This window comes from Oncorhynchus masou, chromosome 15, assembly GCF_036934945.1.
Source record: "Oncorhynchus masou masou isolate Uvic2021 chromosome 15, UVic_Omas_1.1, whole genome shotgun sequence".
NCBI lineage: Eukaryota > Metazoa > Chordata > Actinopteri > Salmoniformes > Salmonidae > Oncorhynchus > Oncorhynchus masou.
Window position 1 is genome coordinate 45281986 of NC_088226.1, and position 24957 is coordinate 45306942.

General features: G+C 44.9%; 1 protein-coding gene across 3 annotated transcripts; it reads left to right on the forward strand.

Annotated features, from left to right (window-relative positions):
• Positions 1-2747: 2747 nt before the first annotated feature.
• kdr (kinase insert domain receptor (a type III receptor tyrosine kinase)) lies at positions 2748-20762 on the forward strand. 3 transcript variants are annotated; one of them, XM_064989397.1, is made up of 29 exons: positions 2748-3115; positions 4508-4604; positions 4881-5095; positions 5311-5432; positions 6510-6678; positions 6879-7015; positions 7397-7580; positions 7801-7921; positions 8033-8202; positions 8442-8598; positions 9701-9821; positions 9913-10021; positions 10132-10476; positions 10630-10776; positions 10893-11024; positions 15552-15658; positions 16091-16226; positions 16340-16444; positions 16653-16766; positions 17142-17230; positions 17480-17642; positions 18070-18290; positions 18372-18483; positions 18587-18686; positions 18870-18975; positions 19160-19308; positions 19467-19551; positions 19637-19722; positions 19849-20762. In XM_064989397.1, the coding sequence occupies exons 1-29, from the start codon at positions 3046-3048 to the stop codon at positions 20063-20065; spliced, it is 4086 nt and encodes a 1361-aa protein (XP_064845469.1). In that variant the 5' UTR covers positions 2748-3045; the 3' UTR covers positions 20066-20762. The 3 variants fall into 3 exon arrangements, with proteins under 3 accessions (XP_064845469.1, XP_064845470.1, XP_064845471.1); XM_064989398.1 differs by having other exon boundaries at positions 18073-18290; XM_064989399.1 differs by having other exon boundaries at positions 6513-6678.
• Positions 20763-24957: the final 4195 nt, after the last annotated feature.

Below are 24957 nucleotides of genomic sequence, written 5' to 3' on the forward strand. Positions count from 1 at the left end.
GGGTGTTTGTTTTGTTATACGCCCTGTGTTTTCGTGGGGTTGGCTTATGTTTGCCGTTTTTGTGCATTAAAGTAACACTCCCCTGAACTCTCTGCTTCCTGCGCCTGACTTCTCACCCACTACACGCAGAATGTTACACCTTCTCCCAGAAAAATCCTTCTCAAGGGCTGCTCGGCAATTCCCGAGGCGTGAAGGAAAGGGTCCAGAACTAAGGTGGATTTCACTGGGCCAGGGGGTGGCTTCGAGGTTGGTTTTTGACCATATTGGTGCTTCTTGGCAGTGGCGGACGTCTTGGCAAAGAGGTCATGCAGGGTCGAAAGGAAAGCAGGGTGAAAGCTGTGCGGGGGAAGTAGCAGACCTCGCAACCGTAGCTGGAGGCCAGGGGAGGTGGCATGTTCTTGGGGCCCTCCTCCCCAAGCATTTACTATGGTAACAGTGCTCCCAAGTGGCTCGGTCAATGGGGGCAAGTTACTGGTTACCGAAGTCCCCAAACCCAGGGTGAGTCTGGTATCAGAACGGTAGTACCACGAAAGCACATTGTTTCTACCCAAGATTCCTCAATGTTCAGAGTGATTGGTATAGCTGGTACTTCTTAGTTCCCAAGAGCGATGGAACGTTGCATCCTGGACTTGTTTTAAACAAGCACCTCAAGGTTTGCAATTTCCTCACACTTCGCCAGCTATTGCAGTCGGTGCGTCCCAGTGATTAGTTCACATCCATAGGTCTGAAGGATGAGGATTTTCATGTGGCTATACATCCTCCCCACAGAAAGTTTATGTAGCTTCATTTCGAGGGTGTGGCCTACAAGTGTCTGGTCCTGACTTTCGGGCTATCCCTATTTCCCTGCACCTTTTCTGCGGTGGTGGAGGTGGCTTTGGAACCGGTGCAGTGCCAGTGAATCAGAGTTTTGGCCTATCTGGACGATTGGCTGGTCGTAGCGGAGTCAAGGGAACAGTTGGAGCTCCAAACTGCCATGCTGGTTTCCCATATTCAGTCTATGGGGTTTATAGTGAAAAGTTGTTTGACTCTGGCTCAGCGCATTAAGTTTCTGGGTCTCATTCTGTACTTGCTTCTGAATCATGCATTTTTTTCACAACAGAGGGTCGCATTCTTACTCTGTCTTGCACGGTTCCTCTATGATAGCTGTGGTGCATCTGGGACTTCTGTTGATGCTTCTTTTGGGTGATTTCTACACGTCCGGACATATCTTGCCACTGCCATTGGTTGCTTAAGGTATCCCTGTCATGCCTAAAGGAGTTGACTCTTTGGAGGGACCCGCGACTGTGCTATTGAATGGAGTTGTTATGGGCCCGGTAATATCCCGCAGGTGATCACGACAGTCACATCATTACTGGGATGGGAACCTCTGTGTGTTGGCTACTCAGAAAGAGGGATTTGGTCAACATCACAAAGGGTGCTGCATATCAATTACTTAGAGCTACTGACTGTTTTACTGGGGCTGAGGTGTTTCTTTCCAATGATGAAGGGCCAGCATGTGTTGGTAAGGTCCGACCACAGCACAGTGGTGGCGTATATCAACAGGCAGGGGGGACGCTGTCTTTCTTTCCTAAACCTGGCCTGTTATCTGCTCTTATGGAGCAGTTCGCATTTCCTGTTGGGGGGGTCCTATCGTTACAGAGTGGAAACTGCACCCCTCGGTGGTTGACCAGATATAGGACCAGTTCGGCAAGGTGCACATTTAGAACAAGGGCAGTGGTCTTTGTTTTAACTACTGGAAAAACTTGCACAAATTTCTAGCAGGAATCACAACCCTTGCTTTTTCCCACTGTGAGATATGTGCTCCCCATCCAGCAACACCCAAATACCTCATAAACATAGAGGATCATTATCTTCTGGTACAACATTTCTCTCTCCCTCAAGAGCCCCTGCCTCTCTCTCTTTCACCATCCTTTCTTCTTTTGGTCTCTCTCTCATTCTCTTTGTTGAGTAGAGAACAATTAGAACCTTGTATTGTGAATCTAACAACACAAGAAGAAAAAAAGAAAAGTTCCTGTTCTAAGTGCCCTGTCGGGATTGGAGTGCCCGCCAGGAAGTGTTGGCTACGAGGAGGGCAGGCGGTTCAGGTGGCAGAGTCCCAGCAGAAGTGACCGGGACAGGAAACATGTGGAGATGGGAGACCTACATTCTGACATCCTACCCCCCCCACATCCACCCCCAACAGCAAACAGCAGAGGGGCCCACATCCCACCACCCCGTCAGCATTGTCAGCTAAAATAACAAAACAACGTTTCAAATAACAATTTGACCATGAATGACAGAAGCTGCAAAAAATCATCAGGAATCATTTAAGATGATCAAAAATCATCCTCTTAAACATGTGGCACATCTAAGTTATGTGGCACATGACCACACTACCAATGTTTCCTTGATTAGTCATGTCCTTCTTCATAGCATACTCTGAGCCAGACCATAGTGACTGCTTTGTGTATTTTCACACAAATTAAGGTGCACAAAAATCCACAAAAAGCATGAAATCAGCTGAAATACTTTTAGTACATAAATGCACGAATTGAGTGTGAGATTGTGTTGCACGACCCAAAGTTCCTTCCCTATAGATCTAGCCTTTGATCCTAATTATTTGGGTGGACTTATCCAAGTTTCCAGGTCGGTTAAATTGAGAGATAACGGACCGGGGGCTGAAGAGATGGGGAGGCTTGCTCCTCCCTTGCGTTGTCTCACTGCTCTTTCTCCCTCCTCTTTCTGCTACAGCGCGTTTCCACTGCCCGTTCCTATTTGCGCTCCATCCTTCGTCAGAGCGACCCATCAACTCCGCCAAACTGTTGAGCACTACTCACTGTCACTGTCACTGTCTGTATCATAGTTGCACTGCTGTGAAATAGGATTATCTATTTTATTCAGTTCACTGTGTTTTTGGCTCAGCATTTTCTAACATTGTCCAGTGGAATAGACAAATATCGTCAGTGTGCATGAAGAGGTGATGAACGGATAGCATTGGATTACTTTCTGGAGTGAACTTTGCGTATTGCGTGTTCATGCGGGGACAATCCATCTCTATTGTCGACGATGGCAAAGGCATTCTCCGTCATTACTTTATATTTCGTGGCCATTCTTCTGGGAGCCAGCCGGATGATTGGTAAAATGACACAGAAATAATATTGATCAAAATGGTTAAGTTAAATATGTTCAGAAAACATTTGGATCTTTGACTCCCTGTATGTGTTTCAATTGTGGTTTATTTTGACTTTACTAAAACTAACAACTGTATTTAGATGTTTATAAGAACTTAAAATAATTTCAGGGATTTTTTTGGGGGGTATAAAAGTCTGAACTCGAAAATATTGGTTCTATCTCACTAGGGCAGTAGACGATATAATAGAACATATTTGAATGATTGACCATCAATTAGTAGAAATTGTGTAATAATTGGTAACATCCAATTAGTACAGTTGCCAGGTATAAAATGTGATGCATTACATAATTACAATGTGTTAACAGTGGCGTTGATTATTCTTTATGTGCATAGGTCAGTTACAATTCCTTTTGGCCCCACATTCTGTTGTAGCCCTCATTACCCCTGGCCCTTGGCCCTCAATCCTTTTAACAATCCATTTTTGACACTTCATTTGTGGCAGTATAGCAAATGACCATTGAGCTAGCATTGAGACAACACATCCCTAAATACTCTGGTGCTACACTTCATTTTCATATTGTTTGGATCAGTACGCTAATCAAAGACATCAGTAATATTGAACTGTTCCATAAACGTTGGATAACTTGGGGCTAAATATTCCACATTTCTGCATGTATAGTATGTGTCCAGGCCCTCTCTGGGAGGCCGTATCCTCTGGAACAGGAACCCCACCTTAGGCGACACAGAGCTGGGCTATTCAGCCTGACCCGGCCCATCTGCCCTGGCTTCCTGTTTTGACACAGCTCCGCTCCGCCATTTGCTACAGGAGTGGAAAAATAGCGACAGAGTCCATAGAGTCCACGCCATGGATGCAAAACATTTCTCCCTTCTGTGAAATCCACTGTTGGAATGATTAATGAAACTTCATTTTATCATTGAATTACAAATGTGCTTTGATGTGTTCTAGCTATCAGCATTCTAGTTGCAGAGAATAAACTAGTGTGTTTGAGGAGTCTGGTGTGGATTCTGAGATTAGATATTGGAGAGCATAACCTTAGTTGGGATAGGAACCATTACCCATCTGATTTCATGTTCAGACATCACTAGCACTCTGCACTCGGGCGGTCTCCCAGTCTACATGTTTCTATACACATGATTTAAGGTTGGTTTGACATGAGAGAGAGCAGTCTCATATTGATCTCCACTGTGTGCTAATGCTGACTGAACTGTTGAGATAAGTCAATCACCAGGGTGATCACCAGGGTGATTGACTGACTGTTTACCTCTCCATTCCTACAGCATTAGAACTCCGGTTCATGCCTGACCCCCCAACACTGAGCATCCAGGAGAAAGTCCAGGGTGATTTACTGACTGTTTACCTCTCCATTCCTACAGCATTAGAACTCAGGTTCATGCCTGACCCCCCAACACTGAGCATCCAGGAGAAAGTCCTCAGGATCAACACCTCAGACACACTGGCGATCACCTGCAGGTGAGACATACTGGAACCTGATGGGCCTCTCTTCTCCAGAAGCCTGGCAAATATGGCTGCAAACATAACTCAAATTTTCTTAAAACTGATATCAACTACCTCTGATACCTCACATAATGAATCTCCATATAAGTCATCCATCCATCCATCCACCCATCCATCCATCCACCCACCCACCCATCCATCCATCCATCCATCCATCCATCCATCCACCCATCCACCCATCCATCAAACTTCTCCCCTACATCATTCCCACTCTGTTCTTTGGATCTACAGTGGTCGTCAGAACCTGGAATGGACCACATCCTATAATCGCAGCCGTGCTGGCAGTCGACTCTCCATAGTAGACTGCAGTGGGTCAGGATTCTTCTGCATCAAATTACACATTTCCTCGGCCACCGTCAATGAGACTGGGAAGTATCAGTGCTCCTACAGAGACCTGGCGGTGGAGGATAGAAAAACCTCTGTGGCCGTTTATGTCTATGTCCAAGGTGTGCATCATAATTACCTCACTTTGGAATGACAAGTAGGCTTACCAAATCCCTCAAACGTGACCCAATGGGTAATCTTTACTATCTGACTCAAGAGCTGCCTTAATAATGAGCCTACCTGATCTCATGTATGTACAGTATGGATTACATACAGTGTATGTTGTTGACTCTCATGATGTCTCATGACTCCTTTATGTATTTGTGTTTTATTTCAGACTATAAAGTGCCATTTGTGCCCTCTGACAAGGACTATGACGTTGTGTTCATCAGTGAGGGAGTGCAGGTGGTCATCCCATGCCGAGGGTCCGTGGAAAATCTCAATGTCACGCTACATACCGTAAGGACAGATCCACTGACTTTATTGTCCATTTGGGCGGACATTTTAAGGCATACTAAAGTAGAGCTCACCAGCCAAAAGTGTCCCCCGAAAATGGCTCACTAGGTCACATACTGTATGTGCAGATATGTGCCCTACATCATTGCTCTCTCTTGCTCTGCTGTGTGTGCATCTTGCTAGCTGTCACTCAAATGGCAGGGCTCATTGGTTAGAACTCGAAAATGCAAGGGGGCTTACCCAAGTGGGGGGAAATGTAGGGAAAAGTGCACAGCACAGCTTCCAGGAACACAGTTGCTTTAGGGATTCCGTGGCTAATTGAGGCAAGACAGTAATTTTGCTAATAGATTATGCATGTATGAACTACACATTGACATATCCAGCCCAAAGAGGCACGTTTAAAAAGGATTTAGTAGTTGCCAATGTTCTGGAGAATGACTTTAAAGACATTAAAACACAGAACAGTATGTAGAGTATGGGATACATGCAATATATTCTGTTCAGAATGGAGTCAAAATTCCAGAAGTTATTCTATCTATTTTGTCTAAAGTTGACAACTAAGACTGCTTCACCTCATACCTGCCTTTCCTCTAGTCTTACTACATGAAGTGGCCTACATTTGTGCTCTACTCTGTCAACAAAGCCAGTTGGTAAAGACCTTTCTCTCTCAGGTATGTTTTGTTAGACTGCAGGCTTTGTGGGCGGCAGATAATGTCAGGTGAGATTCTGAGTCTGTTGCGTTGTTTTCATGTCAGTTCAAGGGAACAATAAACTGAGTTTCCATTTCCTGCCTGGGTTGTCCCCACCTTCAGGCAGTATTAGAACTCTGGGACCTCGTATATGACCTGTATGGTTCATAGGATATTTTACTGAAAATGAGTGTTGGAAAAACCACATTGCCCTCTGACCTAGCCAGTGCTGATCAAATGGTAAAACATCACTCATAATTTCCATGTGAGGGTTGGTCGGTCAGCACCACTAGCAAAGAACCTGCTTTACTCAGTTTTGTCAGGTCGATGCAATGTTGTGATGTATCTGTAATTAGTTTTTCTTTTTTTATTCGGTGTCCTTTTTCGTCAGAAGTATCCCACGAAAGAACTTAATCCGAACGGGAAGGACATTTTTTGGGATAGCATGAAGGGTGTCTCAGTCCCCAGTCACCTGATCAGCTACGCTGGACTGGTCTTCTGTCAGACACGCATACACAATGAGACCTACAAGTCACCTCTCTACATTGTTACTGTTGTTGGTAAGTGGGTTAGGTTTTAGTTTAGTGTATGAATCCAATTTGATCCACTGTATTTATGACTTACCAAGGTGTTAATGAAACTGTCCATTTCTTTTCAAGTTTGTGTTCATTTAACATAATGATTGTGTGTGTTTTTGTGAGTCTTATGAGAACAATAGCCTGCTCACCACACCGCTGTGTCTCCCCTCCCTTTTCCGCAGGATATAAGATCCATGACCTCACCCTGACCCCGGCACATGAGAGGCTGTCTGTGGGGGAGAAATTGGTGCTAAACTGCACTGCCTACACAGAGCTCAGCGTGGCCATCGACTTCACCTGGACACACCCTATCAGCCTGGTCAGTACTCCGCATGGCCCACTCTTATAGACAGACTGATTACTAAATGCACATGAAATCACTGACTCAGGCTTTATTGACTGACATGTTAGTCATCACATTCCACCAAACACGGAAATCATAGACATGGTGATGATATTGACACTAAACTGACTCACCATAGACATATTCCATTCAAGAGAGGGATACCATATGATATATCCCTTCCTCTTACTCCCAAGGTTTCCTCCTTACTTCCTGCTTTCAGGAAAGATTTTAAACACAACTTCAGTTCAATGCTGCCCTTATATAATTCATGGTGTTGTCTTCTCACTTATACCAGTCTTTAAGTTGATTTACAGTGCTTTTATCCCCTCGCTCTTCTTTCTGCCCCACTTGCAGGCCCCAGTGAATGGCTCTGGTCGGACCTACACCACGTCACACAAGAAGAAGCTGTGGAGCTCTCTGGAACTGTCCAACACACTCACAGTGGAGAACGTGACCGGCAACTACACAGGAAAGTATACTTGCACAGCCTCCAGTGGAAAAATGGTCAAAACTGCATCTGCATCTCTTGTGGTCTTTGGTAGGTACACTTAGTGGTTTAAGCCACATCTGTTCTCCAAGATACATAGTCTGGAGTTTTTTACACTTTCTTTGCAGATATCCTCTTATTGTCTTATATTAATAATGACCCCTGGTCTGGATTTATTGCACAATAATCCATTATGTTACTTTGTGACATTTGAATTGTTTTGATGACGGTGGTAGCTGACAATGTTTATGTTGTTTTTTGTTGACATTAGAAAAACCTTTTATTGATTTTGATGACCACAAGTGGGTTAAGGTTCTGGGGGTGAACGCTAGTGCCCAGAACATTAAGATCCCAGTCAAGTTCGACGCCTACCCAGAACCTACAGTCAGATGGTATGTTGATCATGTACAGTAATGATATACTGTATATGCTTGCAGTAGTTTGTATTGTATTCTATGTATACTACGTATTTGTGTAAATTTAACCTGTCCATATTTCTACAGGTATAAGAATGACCAGCTTATTTACAAGGATGACTATAGATTTAAACCTACCAGGGACTCGCTCATGATCCTTGGCCTAGCTGAAAAGGATGCTGGGAATTACACCGTGGTCTTGATCAATAAGATAACAAAAGAAGAGCAGAGACGCACCGTCCAGCTCTTGGTCAATGGTATGTACCTCCCCTCTCCTCTCTCCCATTCCTCTCTCATTACTCTCACCAGTCTTCTCCTCCCCTCCCCTCGTGCTCCTCCCTCCAATTTGTCCTATAATCCCCCCCTCTCTTTCTCCTTTATGCTGTACCTCTGTCTTAGACTTAAACTGTGATGTGACCATTGCCGCGTTCACACTGCACTTAGCCTAGGCCATATGGAGTTTGCACCTGTCAAGTCATGGTTCATGTCTCCTCAGTCCCTCCCCATATCATTGAGAAGGAGGTTGCCGTGGACACTGATGTTCACATGTACGGCAGCAGCCCCACCCTCAGGTGCACTGCCCGTGGAATCCCCACCCCTACACGCATCCAATGGCAGTGGATGTCCAGAGAGGACTGCCCACTCCTCTTTCAGTAAGTCTCACGTTCATTATGCGTGTGTGTGTGTGTGTGTGTGTGTGTGTGCGTACGTGCGTGTGTGTCTGCACGATGCATGCGCATGTGTGTGTGTAACCTCACCCTGCTGCTCCTCAGATGGTCATTGTTAACAGGTTGTTGATTCTGTGGAGGAACATCAGCATTCTAGATGTTGATGAAAGCATTAACAGAGACAATGAGTGTGCCCTGTGACCTGCATCTGATTGTAGGATGTGATTCATACTTCTCACAATAAGTTGCGTGCATAATTTAAAAACACCAGGGGGCTTTAGACGGAGAAAACATGAAGACCGATCTTATCTTTGTATGGTTTTGTATGGATTTTCATATGATCCCAGTATTCTCTATGGATTATGGATAGCCTTGTATTCCAGAAAACTTTGATGATTGAGTCGCTTAGGAAAATTGTGATTGGGTAGAGCTGGGGCTTCATAATCGGTTGTGATTAGTGAATGGGCCCCACAGGTATGCAGTAATGTGAGGATTGTTGATAGAGTGGTTGGAGTGTATGGTCCAGTCTACTGTACAGACCAACAGTAAGGTCTTATCTTCAGCCTGCACATCCAAGCACTTCCTCAGGCCTGGTCAGGGTTTCCTGTTGTTCACAGTGCACTACTCTGTCTAAAGGCTTCTTCCTGTGCAACCCTGTCTCTACCTCCTCGTCTTCCCTCCATCCTTCACTACCACCATCACTCCAATCATCTCTGGCTCCCCATTTCACAGATCATTTTTGTGTTCTCCCTCTCTCTCTCTAGCCGTCTATTTCTATGCGTCTCTGTTCTCTTGCTTCTCTGTTTGAGTTCTGGTCTCTACTGTAGTGGTGTGTCTTTGTTGACAATCCCACCCACTCCAGTCTGTAAACAAATGACGTAACCTCTCCTGAAATAACCATCTCCCAGCTGAGAACAGGGACCAATAGATCAGGGACATGTTTAATTTATAAAGGTCATAGTCCTCTTTTTATATGTGTGTGTGCGTGTGTATGTTTATTTGTTTTTGTGTATCTACGGTGCTGTGCTTTTTTTTGTGTGTGACAATAGCAGTGTGTCAATGGAGTGATTTTGGTTTTGCTCTGCAGGTCGGGAGTGGTGAGCTCTGGGGTCAAGATGGAGGACTGTACCAAATGGAGGGACATCAGCAATACCACAGGGCAGAATCCTATCGCCCGAATTAGCAGTGACACAGATCACGTACACAAGGTAAAGACCATTCCTTCCTCTCTAAATGATCCCAGTCATTTATTATATCAATGCATTAGTAAAATAACAGTCAAGATAATTTTGTCTGCAGACTGTGAGTTCTCTGAAGATCCAGAAAGCCAAGGTCCACGCCCTCTACAAATGCCTGACTTCTAACAAAGCGGGACAAGATTCACGCATTATCGTCTTCCATGTGACACGTAAGCTTCATTTTATGCTTCTTCTGTTCTTTCTGTTTGTGTTCATTGGTGCATCGTCCATGAGAACACCTCATGATGAAGTGTGTGTGTGTGCATGTGATTGTCTACAGGTGGTCTGGAGCTGAGTGTGTCTCCGTCCCGTGAGCCCATTGAGCAGGACCAGGTGGTTCTGAGGTGTAAGGCAGACAGGCTGATCTATGGAAATCTGGCCTGGTTCCGTGTGGAAAATGAGTTTGACACAGAGCAGGTCCCTGCTGTACAGTCATGTCGGGGGCTGTCCCTATCCCAGCAGCCCTTGTCCCAGGCTGTCCTCTCTGGGCTGCAGGGCACCAACGTTACCCTGGAGCTGCCCCTGACCAATGTGTCTCGGAGGGACCAGGGGGTGTACGCCTGCCAGGTGGAGAACATCAAGACTGGGGAGAGGACCTGTCTCCTCCGACACCTCACCCTCAGAGGTACAAATCTGTACCTGGACCATATTTATCAGTCATCTCCACAATCACTTGGGCCACTCACAGGTCCTTAACCAAGGTCCTCTCATGGGTACCTAAATCTAGTCTAGTGTTTGGAAAAATATTTAGTCTTGTCTTCTTGGTGTGTTTCTTTAGCACTTGAGGCCGCGAGGATCCTGAACAATTTGACAGATCAGAGAGTGAACGTCAGTGCGACGACCATGCTAATATGTGAGGTGACCGGTACACCCACCCCAACCGTGATGTGGACCAAACACAACCAAACAGTGGTGGAGGGCTCTGGTAATGGCATGACCCAATGGTTACTAATATACCACTTCTGCTGCTATCATTTCTACTTTGTGTTAAATACAGTACAATATTGGTATTAATGCCATGGACTTTTCTTTGTGCCACAGGTGTGATTCTGAGCCGATTGAACCAGACCCTGACCATCCTGCGTGTGAAGGAGGAGGACGGTGGTCTGTATACCTGTACTGCCTGTAACAGCCGGGGCTGTGACACATCTCAGAGCAACCTTATCACTGAAGGTCAGTCTCTCCCACTACGGGAAACTGGACCACAGCATAGGAAACAGCCAACACTAATTACGCTACAGACATAATGCAGTATAACGTAATGCCTGTCTTTCCTGTTCTCTGGTGGTGTATCCATAAACAAAAGAAGGTACAGGCATAACCAAAGAGGGATTCATACCACAATGAATTTGTTCAGTTTTACTCACAATATCTTTCCCATAAACTCCCATATAGACCATCCATTCATTTATAGATTTTTTTTATTTTTATAGCTGGCCTCAAGGTTCCCCTGATTCACCTCCCACTTAAGACATTCTGCTATATCAAAGATGAAGTGTATAAATAACTGTTCCCCCACGGAGCAGGAAGCGGGCCCTGTTAGAGCACATCCTCCTGGGAGTTTCAGAATACCAAACAATAAGAAGCCCAGCAAGGACAAAGGGAAAGGCTGGCCTAGAACACTGAGACACAGCAACAAACAAACAAACAGACGTACAGAGAGTGACCAGTTACAGATGTAGGATCTTCCTTTGATCACTCTTTTGTTGCTAAGAATTTCCTGGCACAGCAGAAAATGCAAATTTGCAGTGTTTAATTTCTACTTTAAAATGTCAGACTTGATTTGCCCTAACAAAAACTGTATCAACCCTTACAAAAAATGTCCATTAATTATAATCCACATAATAATTCCCATTTAATGTTGTTCCAGAATTATTTTCCTTCTGTAGAAAACTGTCTCAAATTAAGATCCTGCATCTGTAGAGCCTACGTGACCCAGCCCCCATCACAGGCCTCTGGCCACCGGCCCGTCACCCAGTCAGAGCTCAGGGTCTCTCAGGCGCCAGTGAGCCTCACTAACGAGGCAGGACAGACGACAGAGGCTGCCTCAGCTCACTAACGAGAAGTTCCTCTTATATGTGGGCGGAGGACAAGAGAGGGATATTGGGCAAAAGAGAGAAAATGGGATATAGATGGAAAGAGGGAGAGAGTAGGGTGGAAACATTAATGATGGGGGTAGATCATTAGGGTTCTACAGCTTGTAGTCACAGACTTATGGTATGATGACAGTTTCTTTTTCCAGGTTGACTTTGGCCAGAGTGATGCTGACCCCAGAACATTTGTTATGACTAGATAGAATATCAGGTCTGCTCACAGCCTGAATTCCATCAGTGCCCTTCCGCCAATACAAACACACACACACACACACACACACACAGGTTTCCTGAAACCGTGTTCCTCCTAGCTTGGTACTGATTTATAGCCAAAGCACATTGTAATTGGCAAATTCCAAACTGACGGAGAAAATCTATTTCAAATTATTATTTTGTTTATTTAACAGAAACTCAGATTTGATGTGTGCAAAATGTACAAAATATGTGAACCCCTTCAGTCAATAGCTTGTCTCACCTCCATCAGCAGCGATAACTTGGAGTAAACGTCTCCTATAGCCAGTAATCAGTCTCTGACATCTGTTTTGACAGATTGTTCCCCCCACTCCTCCTTACAGAACTCAGCCAATTGAGTGATGTTTGAGGGGTGTCTGGTATGAACTGCCCTCTCCAGGTCCTCCCACAGCGTCTCGATTGGATTTAGGTCAGGACTTTGACTTGGCCAATTCAAAACACAAATCTTCTTTCTCCTGAGCCATTCTTTGGTAGCTTTGCTTGAATGCTTTGGCTCATTGTCTTGTTGGAAGACCCATTTTAAGCCCAGCTTTAGTTCCATGAGCCCGACGTTCTGTTTAAGAATCTCCTGGTAACCCTCAGAATTCATGGTTCCCTTAATGATGTGGAGTCGTCCAGGTCCAGAAGAGGAAAAGCAGCCCCAGAGCTTGACATTTCCATCACCATGCTTGACTGTTCTGATAAGGTTATTTTGGTGATAGGCAGTGTTGAGTTTTCGCCAAACATAGCAGTGTTGATTGTGACCTAAAAGGTCAATTTTGGACTCATCGGTCCAGAGAATGGACTTGCAGAAACCTTCAGGTTTGTCCAGGTGGTCTCTGGCAAAGTTAAAACGGGCAGTTTGGTTCTTTTTTTGACAGCAGAGGCTTCTCCCTAGCAACCCTCCCATGAATGGCATTTTGATTCAGTGTTCTTCTTGTTGTTGAAGCATGCACAGTCACCTGAGATAAAGCAAGGAAGGTCTGCAAATCTCTAGATGTTATGTTAGGGTTGGCTTTTACCTGATTTCTTGTGGCTCTTGGGGATATTTTGGAAGGGCGTCCACTTCTAGGCTGAGTTGCTGTCATGTTAAATGCTCTCGATTTGTAAATTATTTGCCTCACAGTGGACTGATGGAGCTCAAATCTTCTTGAGATGACTTTATAGCCTTCCCCATGCTGACGTGCTCTCACTACCTTCGTCCTGATGTCCTCTGAGATCTCCTTTTCTCTCGGCATGGTGTGCTTTGCATTCACCTGGATGGGTAACAACAAACTGACCAGGTTTCCTATCTCTATTTATCTATTTAGTCCCACCCAAACTCTTTCCTAACGATATTTCCTTTGATTGGTTCAATTGGTACCCAGTTATTTACCCACCTGATTCTACTTACCTACTTGATTTGACCAATGCAACTTGGCTTTCACTTAGATTTCCATGGATCAGACTTATTTTTGCACCTGCACCTTTTTAATGTAGTTTTTCCACTACACGCATGATGTCCTCTACACCAACATACAGTATTAGTTAATACAGTGCCTTGCGAAAGTATTCGGCCCCCTTGAACTTTGCGACCTTTTGCCACATTTCAGGCTTCAAGCATAAAGATATAAAACTGTATTTTTTTGTGAAGAATCAACAACAAGTGGGACACAATCATTTCAGTGGAACGACATTTATTGGATATTTCAAACTTTTTTAGCAAATCAAAAACTGAAAAATTGGGCGTGCTAAATTATTCAGCCCCTTTACTTTCAGTGCAGCAAACTCTCTCCAGAAGTTCAGTGAGGATCTCTGAATGATCCAATGTTGACCTAAATGACTAATGATGATAAATACAATCCACCTGTGTGTAATCAAGTCTCCGTATAAATGCACCTGCACTGTGATAGTCTCAGAGGTCCGTTAAAAGCGCAGAGAGCATCATGAAGAACAAGGAACACACCAGGCAGGTACGAGATACTGTTGTGAAGAAGTTTAAAGCCGGATTTTGATACAAAAAGATTTCCCAAGCTTTAAACATCCCAAGGAGCACTGTGCAAGCAATAATATTGAAATGGAAGGAGTATCAGACAACTGCAAATCTACCAAGACCTGGCCGTCCCTCTAAACTTTCAGCTCATACAAGGAGAAGACTGATCAGAGATGCAGCCAAGAGGCCCATGATCACTCTGGATGAACTGCAGAGATCTACAGCTGAGGTGGGAGACTCTGTCCATAGGACAACAATCAGTTGTATATTGCACAAATCTGGCCTTTATGGAAGAGTGGCAAGAAGAAAGCCATTTCTTAAAGATATCCATAAAAAGTGTCGTTTAAAGTTTGCCACAAGCCACCTGGGAGACACACCAAACATGTGGAAGAAGGTGCTCTGGTCAGATGAAACCAAAATTGAACTTTTTGGCAACAATGCAAAACGTTATGTTTGGCGTAAAAGCAACACAGCTCATCACCCTGAACACAACATACCCACTGTCAAACATGGTGGTGGCAGCATCATGGTTTGGGCCTGCTTTTCTTCAGCAGGGACAGGGAAGATGGTTAAAATTGATGGGAAGATAGATGGAGCCAAATACAGGACCATTCTGGAAGAAAACCTGATGGAGTCTGCAAAAGACCTGAGACTGGGACGGAGATTTGTCTTCCAACAAGACAATGATCCAAAACATAAAGCAAAATGTACAATGGAATGGTTCAAAAATAAACATATCCAGGTGTTAGAATGGCCAAGTCAAAGTCCAGACCTGAATCCAATCGAGAATCTGTGGAAAGAACTGAAAACTGCTGTTCACAAATGCTCTCCATCCAACCTCACTGAGCTCGAGCTGTTTTGCAAGGAGGAATGGGAAAAAATGTCAGTCTCTCGATGTGCAAAACTGATAGAGACATACCCCAAGCGACTTACAGCTGTAATCGCAGCAAAAGGTGGCGCTACAAAGTATTAACTTAAGGGGGCGGAATAATTATGCACGCCCAATTTTTCAGTTTTTGATTTGTTAAAAAAGTTTGAAATATCCAATAAATGCCGTTCCACTTCATGATTGTGTCCCACTTGTTGTTGATTCTTCACAAAAAAATACAGTTTTATATCTTTATGTTTGAAGCCTGAAATGTGGCAAAAGTTCGCAAAGTTCAAGGGGGCCGAATACTTTCGCAAGGCACTGTATATACCTGCTATGTCAGATCAAAAAGACTGGTTCTGATCCAATTAAGATTTCATGGTAAAAACTAAAACAATCTGTAATTTCTACAAAGGGTTCACATACTTTCAAGCAGCACTGTATAACGATTGAGTAATGAAGAGGTAAATAACCTTGTACAGTTTACTGTAGTTCACACTACTTCATACTCACTCTGGTTATTGTTTTGGTTGTAGGTGCAGAGGAGAAGACTAATGTAGAGCTGATTGTTCCTATTGGCTCTGTGGTCATCGCCATGTTCTTCTGGCTTCTCATCGTCTTCGTCATCCGCAGCAGGAAAAGAGTAAGACAGACTGCTCTACTCACCCCCTTTCCACACTCCTCTGCACAGGCCCACACACAGAGTCAGACACACACAGAGTCATACACACACACACACACACGGTTGGGTCTGACAGATGAGAAGTGACTGGTCTAGCGGTCAGTGTCTACACTCCTTTGTGTTGGGGAACAACAGAGCCACATTCTGCTGCCAGGCCCTCCGTCACTGGCCGGGCCTGGCATGGCATCTAACTGATGAACCAGCAGAGAGGGGACTAACACATGACAAACTCTCATAGACAAACTTCCATAAATAATCAGAAAAGGGGGCTTTCCATCCATCCCATCAGGGGAAATGTCTGAAGACACTGTATCTGTAGGTCATTATATAAAAATATATACATTTCTCTCTCTCTCTTTCGTTCACTCTCATCCCCCCATTCCCTCTCTCTAGACAAATAATGGGGACATGAAGACAGGGTACCTGTCCATCATCCTTGACTCTGAGGACATGCCCATGGACGAGCACTGTGAGAGGCTCACATACGACGCCAACAAGTGGGAGTTCCCTCGTGACAGGCTGAAGCTAGGTGAGACTTTCAGATTCTTACGGGCACATTTTTGGGGAGGAAGAGAGTGCTATACACAGGCGAGATTTAGTTTTAAATCCACCGGCTGAAATGATATTTGGTGTGTTTTGAAGGTGACCAATTGGGGCGTGGAGCTTTTGGACAGGTAGTAGAGGCAGCAGCCTTTGGCATAGAGAAAGCCACTACCTGTACTACAGTGGCAGTCAAGATGCTGAAAGGTGGGTACATCTCCTTCTCATCCCCTGGCACACACACACACACACACACACACACACACACACACACACACACACACACACACACACACACACACACACACACACACACACACACACACACACACACACACACACACACACACACACACACACACACACACACACACAATACATGAGCTGACTGAGTTTTTATCTCTGCCCACCACAGAGGGAGCCACATCCAGTGAGTACCGTGCACTGATGTCAGAGCTGAAGATACTCATCCACATCGGCCACCATCTCAATGTGGTCAACCTGCTGGGGGCCTGCACCAAACCAGGGAGTGAGTCTTCACATTATCAACACACACTCACATATTCCCTTTCCTATTTTCTTTCCCCCTCTTTTTCTCTCGCACCATTTCTTGGCACCCCTTTCTCCCCCTCTTCCATTTGTGTTCTGCACATTGTGTTCATCAGGAAGTGTCTGCTTTATTAGTGGTGAGAGGCAGAGAATAACAAGCATGCTCTATCTGTCCTAATTGTATATCTGCTCAAACTGCAGAGAGGAAGCCATGTTCTGAGAACGGGGAAGAGGGCCTCTGTTTCCATGTCCTCTCTCTCTTTCTCACTCCTATGCTTTCCCTTACTTTACTACACATTCTACAGTGCTCTAATGAATCTTCCTCTGAACCTTTTCTCCCTCCCTCTCCCCTCAGGTCCATTGATGGTGATTGTGGAGTACTGTAAACACGGCAACCTCTCCAGCTATTTAAAGAGCAAGCGTGGAGAGTACAGCCCCTTCAAGGTAAATGAGCCATGCCCCAGCAACAGCGGCCTGTAAAGCTCAGCCAGCCTCTGATGTGGTTACACTGATCCCAGACCATTACACAAGTGTTCTCCGTGATGCTCTCACATTGTCTGCCTGCCTGAGCCGCTGGAAACTACCAGCTTCCATTTCATGTTGTATTGCTTGGGCCAGGAGTTGTCCAGTCCAGTTTTTCTATTGGACTTTTGGTCCTTGATCCTTTGACATGCCATTTCTCCATGGTTACAGAGGAGGCGGCCTCGGTCAGGTCAGTGGGAGCGGATGGAGGAGGACGTGACTGAAGGGGACCTGGGTTTGGGGACCAGCACCCACTTGGACATTTGCACTGGGACAGCAGTCTGCTCCAGACTGGGAGAGGAGAGCTCTGTTAGCCACGTAGAGGAGGAGGATGGTACTGCAGCTCTATACCGCCATACTCACCTCATGCAAATACTGTACATATCACCAATAGGATTTATATAGACGTAGGATCTTAACTTGAGCCAGTGTACTACAGCGGGAAAATAATCATGCAGCAACAGGACATTTGAATTATTATGTGGGGAATATTTAGTATACATTTTTGTAGGTGTTGATACATTTTTCGTTAGGGCAAATCAAGTCTGAAATGAATTTCAAAGTCGGAATTACAAACTTTAGAAGCCTTTTTAAAACTCAAATACACTATTTGCAGGAGAATTCTAAGCAACAAAAGATTGATCAAATGAAGATCCTTCATTTGTATGCACCACTTCACTGATCACAATGTATAATGTATGACGTGATAATGTGATAATGTAACCTCTCTGCTATTACTAAATGCCCAATTTGAACCCAAGCAGAGAGTTGTGAGTGGGAGGAGCACCTGACCATGGAGGACCTGATCAGCTACAGCTTCCAGGTGGCCAAGGGCATGGAGTTCCTATCCTCTCGCAAGTGCATCCATCGGGACCTAGCAGCTAGGAACATCTTGCTCTCAGAAAACAACATTGTGAAGATCTGTGACTTTGGTCTGGCCAGAGACGTCTACAAAGACCCCGACTACGTCCGCAAGGGAGACGTAAGCTACTAAGAACACGCCGTACCTCAGTCACTAGCAGTGGTTATTACGACGTCTCATAAACTGTGATTCTCTCCACAGGCGCGGCTCCCTCTGAAATGGATGGCTCCTGAGACCATCTTCGACCGGGTCTATACAACACAGAGCGACGTGTGGTCCTTTGGCATTCTGCTCTGGGAGATCTTCTCTCTGGGTGAGCCAAGTGACAGGACCTCTTCAAACACAACTTGACCACTTAGTGGCCGCACCATGACCATACTGTGACTGTATTATAACGGTTGTTCTCTCCACCACAGGGGCATCTCCATACCCTGGTGTTGGCATTGATGAGGCCTTCTGCAGGAGGCTGAAGGAAGGGACCAGGATGAGAGCACCAGACTACGCCACCACTGAGATGTGAGTGGACTACTGAAATACAGCATATCACACGACATGACATACTGAAGCCTGCTCAATTCCATTATGACTGTGAAATACAATTATCTGCCAATAGAATCTGCCACGTGAAGCCATAGACAACAATGTGACACCATTGCAGTGATGAATTAACAAATGACCAGGTAATGATTGTTCTGCTAGATATCAAACCATGTTGGACTGCTGGCTCGACAAACCTACCGACAGACCAAATTTCACAGAGCTCGTAGAACATCTGGGGAACCTGCTACAGGCTAGCGCTCATCAGGTCTGTTTGTTTACATGCATGTTACATGTATGTAACTAGCACTAGCACACGTGTTATGTGTGCTAGTTTATTTATGAGGGTATTGGTGCACGGTATGTGAGTATGTGCACGGTATATCTTATTGTGTGTGTATGAGGTGAGATCGTGAGGTCTGAGAGTATAATCGGTGTGTGTTTACCTTCAGGATGGGAAGGATTACATCCCTTTGACAGCAGTGGAGGTGGAGGGGGGCTCACTCAGCCCTGAACCCAGGAACCCCTTCACCAGGATCATCAGAGAGGAAACCCATGTCCCCCAGATACACTGCGACAACACACCCGCCATCTCCCTCGGGTCAGCAACATGCACACTGACTCAAATTAACACCAAGCATCGCATTGATCTATCACAAATGAAACCCCAATATAGTGGACTACCTTTGTGCAGTTTGTATGAACACTTGCTAGTTGCTAGTGTAACGGGTGATGCCCCCCCCTCACTGCTCCTTATAGGCTCTCCCAGCAGAGTGACAGGTGCAGTCGACCACTCAGTGTGAAGACTTTTGATGACGTCCCTGTGGGGCATAGCAGCGTCATGGTGAGTGTCTCCATGGTTACACAGTGTCACTCCCCCTTACATATCAACAGCCAATAATCTGAGTCCATGTGGGTGTTCCCTACAGGAGGGTCAGACGGACAGCGGTATGTGCCTATCACCAGAGGAGATGAAGAGTCTGGACCATCAGCGTCACCGCACGTCCAACTTCAGGTGAGAAAATAGGAGGCCCATAACCCCCAACCCAATGGTTGTGTTACACTCTAGAATCTCACAGCATTTGTGTGATTGTTACTGTATTTGTTTATTGGATAATAAATGGTTCCTGTCCTTCTATAGTCACATCCAGCGATGTAAGAGTAAGGAGTCTCTGGCCTCCGAGTCGTCCAATCAGACGAGTGGGTACCAGTCAGGCTACCACTCAGACGACACTGACGCACCCATTTATGCTAATGAGGAGATGATCATGAAGAGAAGCATTGTGAAGAAGCCACTGCCGCCCAAAACAGCAGACAAGTTCAGTGTTGAGGTGCGCTACAGTACACCCCCTGTTTAGCCCCTAATGGTCAACACCATCATCACTAGCACTGTTCTCCTAAATGCCCACAAAATATAGCCCTCTCCTTGAGCCTGTTTTTGCAGCACACCCTCAGGGACCATCAGGAACAATGTCATCACATGTAGTAGTGGCTTATCCATTGCATTGTTTATTCAGTCAAAGTATTTTGTTATGAGATAAATGTAATATATTCAATGGGATTGATGAAAGTTGTATGAGATATTTCGTCATTGTAAAGACCACTGTTTTTAGCAAACCCTTGGAATGCAATCATGTTTACACAGTAGATGGAAGGTCAGGGGAGCCACAGGGACACACCTAGTTCCTGAGAAGCAATCCGCCCACTTCCTCTATTGCAGGAAATGGCAACTGGAATTTGACAATTGAATTAGCAAATGTTTTCATTCTTTTTTCTTTCTTTTTCTGTCAATTGTGTTTTCTTGGAAAAATCCAGTCTACATCTCACACAAGTGGTTTTATCAAATGCAACACCTTAAAATCTTTTGCACGGACAAGTTTCTATCAGATGTTTTGCTTTTTCTAGATTGTTCTTGCCTCTCAATTGTACAGTTTATTACAATGACTTTTGTCTTTGTTATAATAACTTACCTTATTTGATTGAAGCCGATATCTACTGTACTAAACTTGTAATAAATGTAACTAGTTTTATAAAATAAATATATACTTGTAGAAATGTGTGTGTGTGTATTTTGCTTTCTTTGTCAAATTGAATTTGAGCAGACAATACTTTCCTGCCCATAGTCCGTGTTTTGATTTAAGCCTTTCTCAGTAGTTGGTACTTACACTTACCTTATGCATGTGCGTAACAGGCTTTGCAGATGTGACTCCCTGATGTGCATTGAATAGATTTAATTAAACCTCTGAAAACCCTCCCACTTGCTGGCTAACAGATTTTCTCATGGAGTTTTCATTCAACAGGGTTTGCAGTACATTTATCTAAAGCCCAAACTTTACATACTGCCACAACGCCTGGAGTGGTGGGTGCGGAGTCAACCGCAGAGAGCAGAGGATACTGGGGAAACCGGACTTTATTAAGTTTCCAAAGCTAACGCCCAAAACAACAGGCGAAATTAGTCATTCGTCAAAATTGTCCAACCCAACACAGGGCACAACACGCACAACCTGACAAACAGAAAACAAGCCCACACAAAAACAGGCAGGCCTAACAGGCTTAAATAGACTGAATCAAAAAACAAAATAAGAGACAGGTGCAACCAATAAGACCAAACAAACAGACAAGGAAAAGGGGATCAGTGGCGGCTAGTAGACTGCCGAGCGCCGCCCGAACAGGCAGGTGGGAGTCGTGACACATACAACTTACATTTCATTTGAATTTTCTCAACAGACTCACTGACTAGAATATACTGTATATCGAGAACAAGTTCAGAATAGGAATTATGAAAGCAAGCCATCTTAAATAATGTACATATATTCGTATCCTTTATTTGTTGTTGCACCAATTGGTAGATTAAAAAAGACTCTGATTTTGAAGATTATTTAAGGTTAGGAAAGTATTTGAGTCCTACATAAACAGGGTTGGAGAGCCTTTGGTGAGTTTATTGGTGAATAAATAATACAGTGGTTTGATTCATCCTGAAATTTGCCATATTCAATTGTCTAATCCATAAAATATTGGAAGGTAAGAAATAGTGGTTGAACAATAATCCTATAAATCTACCCTAATCCTCACTAATCACAGAACTGTGATGACAATGACCCGTAGGCCAGTCTTCTTGTTTAAACTGCTATGTATGGTCTGCGTTCCATAATGATTCAGATAGGCTACATGTCCCAAATGATTGCACAACTTGTAATACATTAGCCTATTATGATCCACTATTGCAGCACACAGTTGACCGTCAGGAACAATGACATCCAGCCTGTATTACAACCGGCCGTGATTGGGAGTCCTATAGTGCAGCACACAGTTGACCGTCAGGAACAATGACATGCAGCCTGTATTACAACCGGCCGTGATTGGGAGTCCTATAGTGCAGCACACAGTTGACCGTCAGGAACAATGACATCCAGCCTGTATTACAACCGGCCGTGATTGGGAGTCCTATAGTGCAGCACACAGTTGACCGTCAGGAACAATGACATCCAGCCTGTATTTCAACCGGCCGTGATTGGGAGTCCTATAGTGCAGCACACAGTTGACCGTCAGGAACAATGACATCCAGCCTGTATTTCAACCGGCCATGATTGGGAGTCCTATAGTGCGGCGCACAGTTGGCCCAGCGTCGTCCGGTTATGGACGGTGTAGGCCGTCATTGTAAATAAGAATTTAGATCAATAAAGGTTCAAATTTACTACCGGCCCTCAGAAACAACCACACGGACATGACAGAGGAAAGAAAGGATAACTAACAATGTAAAGGAATGATTAAAAATGAAGGCTACAAATTGAAGGAAACTAATAGTCACTGCACTAAAGTGACAGTTATTTAGTGTGTGTATTACTGACAGTGAAATGGTTTTTAAAAAAACGGAAAAGTCTGAGCATATACAGTGCATTTGGAAAGTATTCAGACCCCTTCACTTTTTCCACGTTTTGTTATGTTACAGCCTTATTGCTGCTTTTGATACCATCAATCACCACATTCTTTTGGAGAGATTGGAAACCCAAATTGGTCTACACGGACAAGTCCTAGCCTGGTTAAGATCTTATCTGTCGGGAAAGATATCAGTTTGTCTGTGGATGGTTTGTCTGACAAATCAATTGTTCATTTCAGTGTTCTTCAAGGTTCCGTTTTTTAGGACCACTATTGTTTTCACTATATATTTGACCTCTTGGTGATGTCATTGGGAAACATAATGTTAACTTTCACAGGTATGCGGATGACACACAGCTGTACATTTCAATGAAACATGGTGAAGCCCCAAAATGTCCCTCCCCGGAAGCCTGTGTTTCAGACATAAGGAAGTGGATGGTGGCAAATGTTTTACTTTTAAACTCGGACAAAACAGAGATGCTTGTTCTAGATCCCAAGAAACAAAGATCTTCTGTTGGATCTGACAATTAATCTTGATGGTTGTTCAGTCGTCTCAAATAAAACTGTGAAGGACCTCGGCGTTACTCTGGAACCTGATCTCTCTTTTGACAAACATATTAAGACTGTTTCAAGGACAGCTTTTTCCCATCTACGTAACATAACAAAAATCAATAAACTTTCTGTCCAAAAATAATGCAAAAAAATGTATCCATGCTTTTGTCACTTCTACATTAGACGACTGCAATGCTCTACTTTCTGGCTACCCAGATAAAAAACAAAATAAACTTAAGTTAGTGCTAAACACGGCTGCTAGAATCTTGACCAAAATATTTGATCATATTACTCCAGTGCTAGCCTCTCTACACTGGCTTCCTGTTTAGGCTAGGGCTGATTTCAAGGTTTTACTGCTAACCTACAAAGCGTTACATGGGCTTGCTCCTACCTATCTTTTCGATTTGGTCCTGCTGTACATACCTACAGGTACACATTACGGTTACAAGACGCAGGCCTCCTTATTGTCCCTAGAATTTCTAAGCAAACAGCTGGAGGCAGGGCTTTCTCCTATAGAGCTCAATTTTTATGGAATGGTCTGCCTATCCATGTGAGAGACGCAGACTCAGTCTCGACCTTTAAGTCTTTATTGAAGACTCATCTCTTCAGTAGGTCCTATGATTGAGTGTAGTCTGGCCCAGGGGTGTAAAGGTGAATGGAAAAGCACTGGAGCAACAAACCGCCCTTGCTTTCTCTACCTGGCCGGTTCCCACCTCTCCACTGGGATTCTCTGCCTCTAACCCTATTACAGGGACTGAGTCACCGGCTTACTGGTGCTCTTCCAGGACATCCTTAGGAGTCTTGTATCATTTGAGTGGGTTGTGTCACTGACATGATCTTCCTGGCCGGGTTGGCGCTCCCCTCGGGTTCGTGCCGTGGGGGAGATCTTCGTGGGCTATACTCGGTCTTGTCTCAGGGTAGTAAGTTGGTGGTTGAAGACATCCTACTTTTGGTGTGGGGACTGTGCTTTGGCAAAGTGGGTGGGGTTATATCCTGCCTGATTGGCCCTGTCTGGTGGTATTGTCGGACGGGGCCACAGTGTCTCCCAACCCCTCCGGTGTAACGCTTGTCGTCTGGGGAAGGAGAGGAGGACCAAGGTGCAGCGTGGTAAGTGTTCATATTTTAAATATTTGAATGAACACTGAAAACAAAACAATAAACAACCAAAGAACAGTCCTGTAAGGTACAACACTAAACAGAAAATAACCACCCACAAAACACAATGGAAAACAGGCTACCTAAATATGGTTCTCAATCAGGGACAACAATTGACAGCTGCCTCTGATTGAGAGGGCAGACGGGAGACTCTGGCAGCGCTGGGCAGACGGGAGACTCTGGCAGCGCTGGGCAGACGGGAGACATTGGCAGCGCTGGGCAGATGGGAGCACCTGTAGGGAGAAGACGGAGAGACAGCCTAGTGCGGGGGGCTGCCACTGGAGGGATGGTGCGTGGAGGTGGCACCGGATAGACCGGACCGTGAAGGAGCCCTGGAGCTCTTGAGCACTAAGCCTGCCCAACCTTACCTGGTTGAATGCTCCCCGTAGCCAGGCCAGTGCGGCGAGGTGGAATAGCCCGCACTGGGCTGTGCTGGCGAACACCATGCTTAAGGCTGGTGCCATGTACACCAGCCCGAGGAGACACACTGGAGACCAGATGCGCTGAGCTGGCTTCATGACACCTGGCTCGATGCCCACTCTAGCCAGGCCGATACGAGGCGCTGCAATGTACCGCACCGGGCTATGCACACGCACCGGGGACACCGTGTGCCTCACGGCATAACACGGTGCCTGCCCGGTCCCTCTCGCTCTCCGGTAAGCACGGG

What these genes read in the sequence shown, in the direction of transcription:
- kdr (XM_064989397.1), top strand. Translation starts at nt 3,046, where the DNA reads ATGGCAAAGGCATTCTCCGTCATTACTTTATATTTCGTGGCCATTCTT. An exon ending in TCGTGACAGGCTGAAGCTAG is followed by an intron (nt 16,227 to 16,339) that starts GTGAGACTTTCA and finishes TGTGTTTTGAAG; the next exon opens with GTGACCAATTGGGGCGTGGA. An exon ending in GGCCTGCACCAAACCAGGGA is followed by an intron (nt 16,767 to 17,141) that starts GTGAGTCTTCAC and finishes CTCTCCCCTCAG; the next exon opens with GTCCATTGATGGTGATTGTG.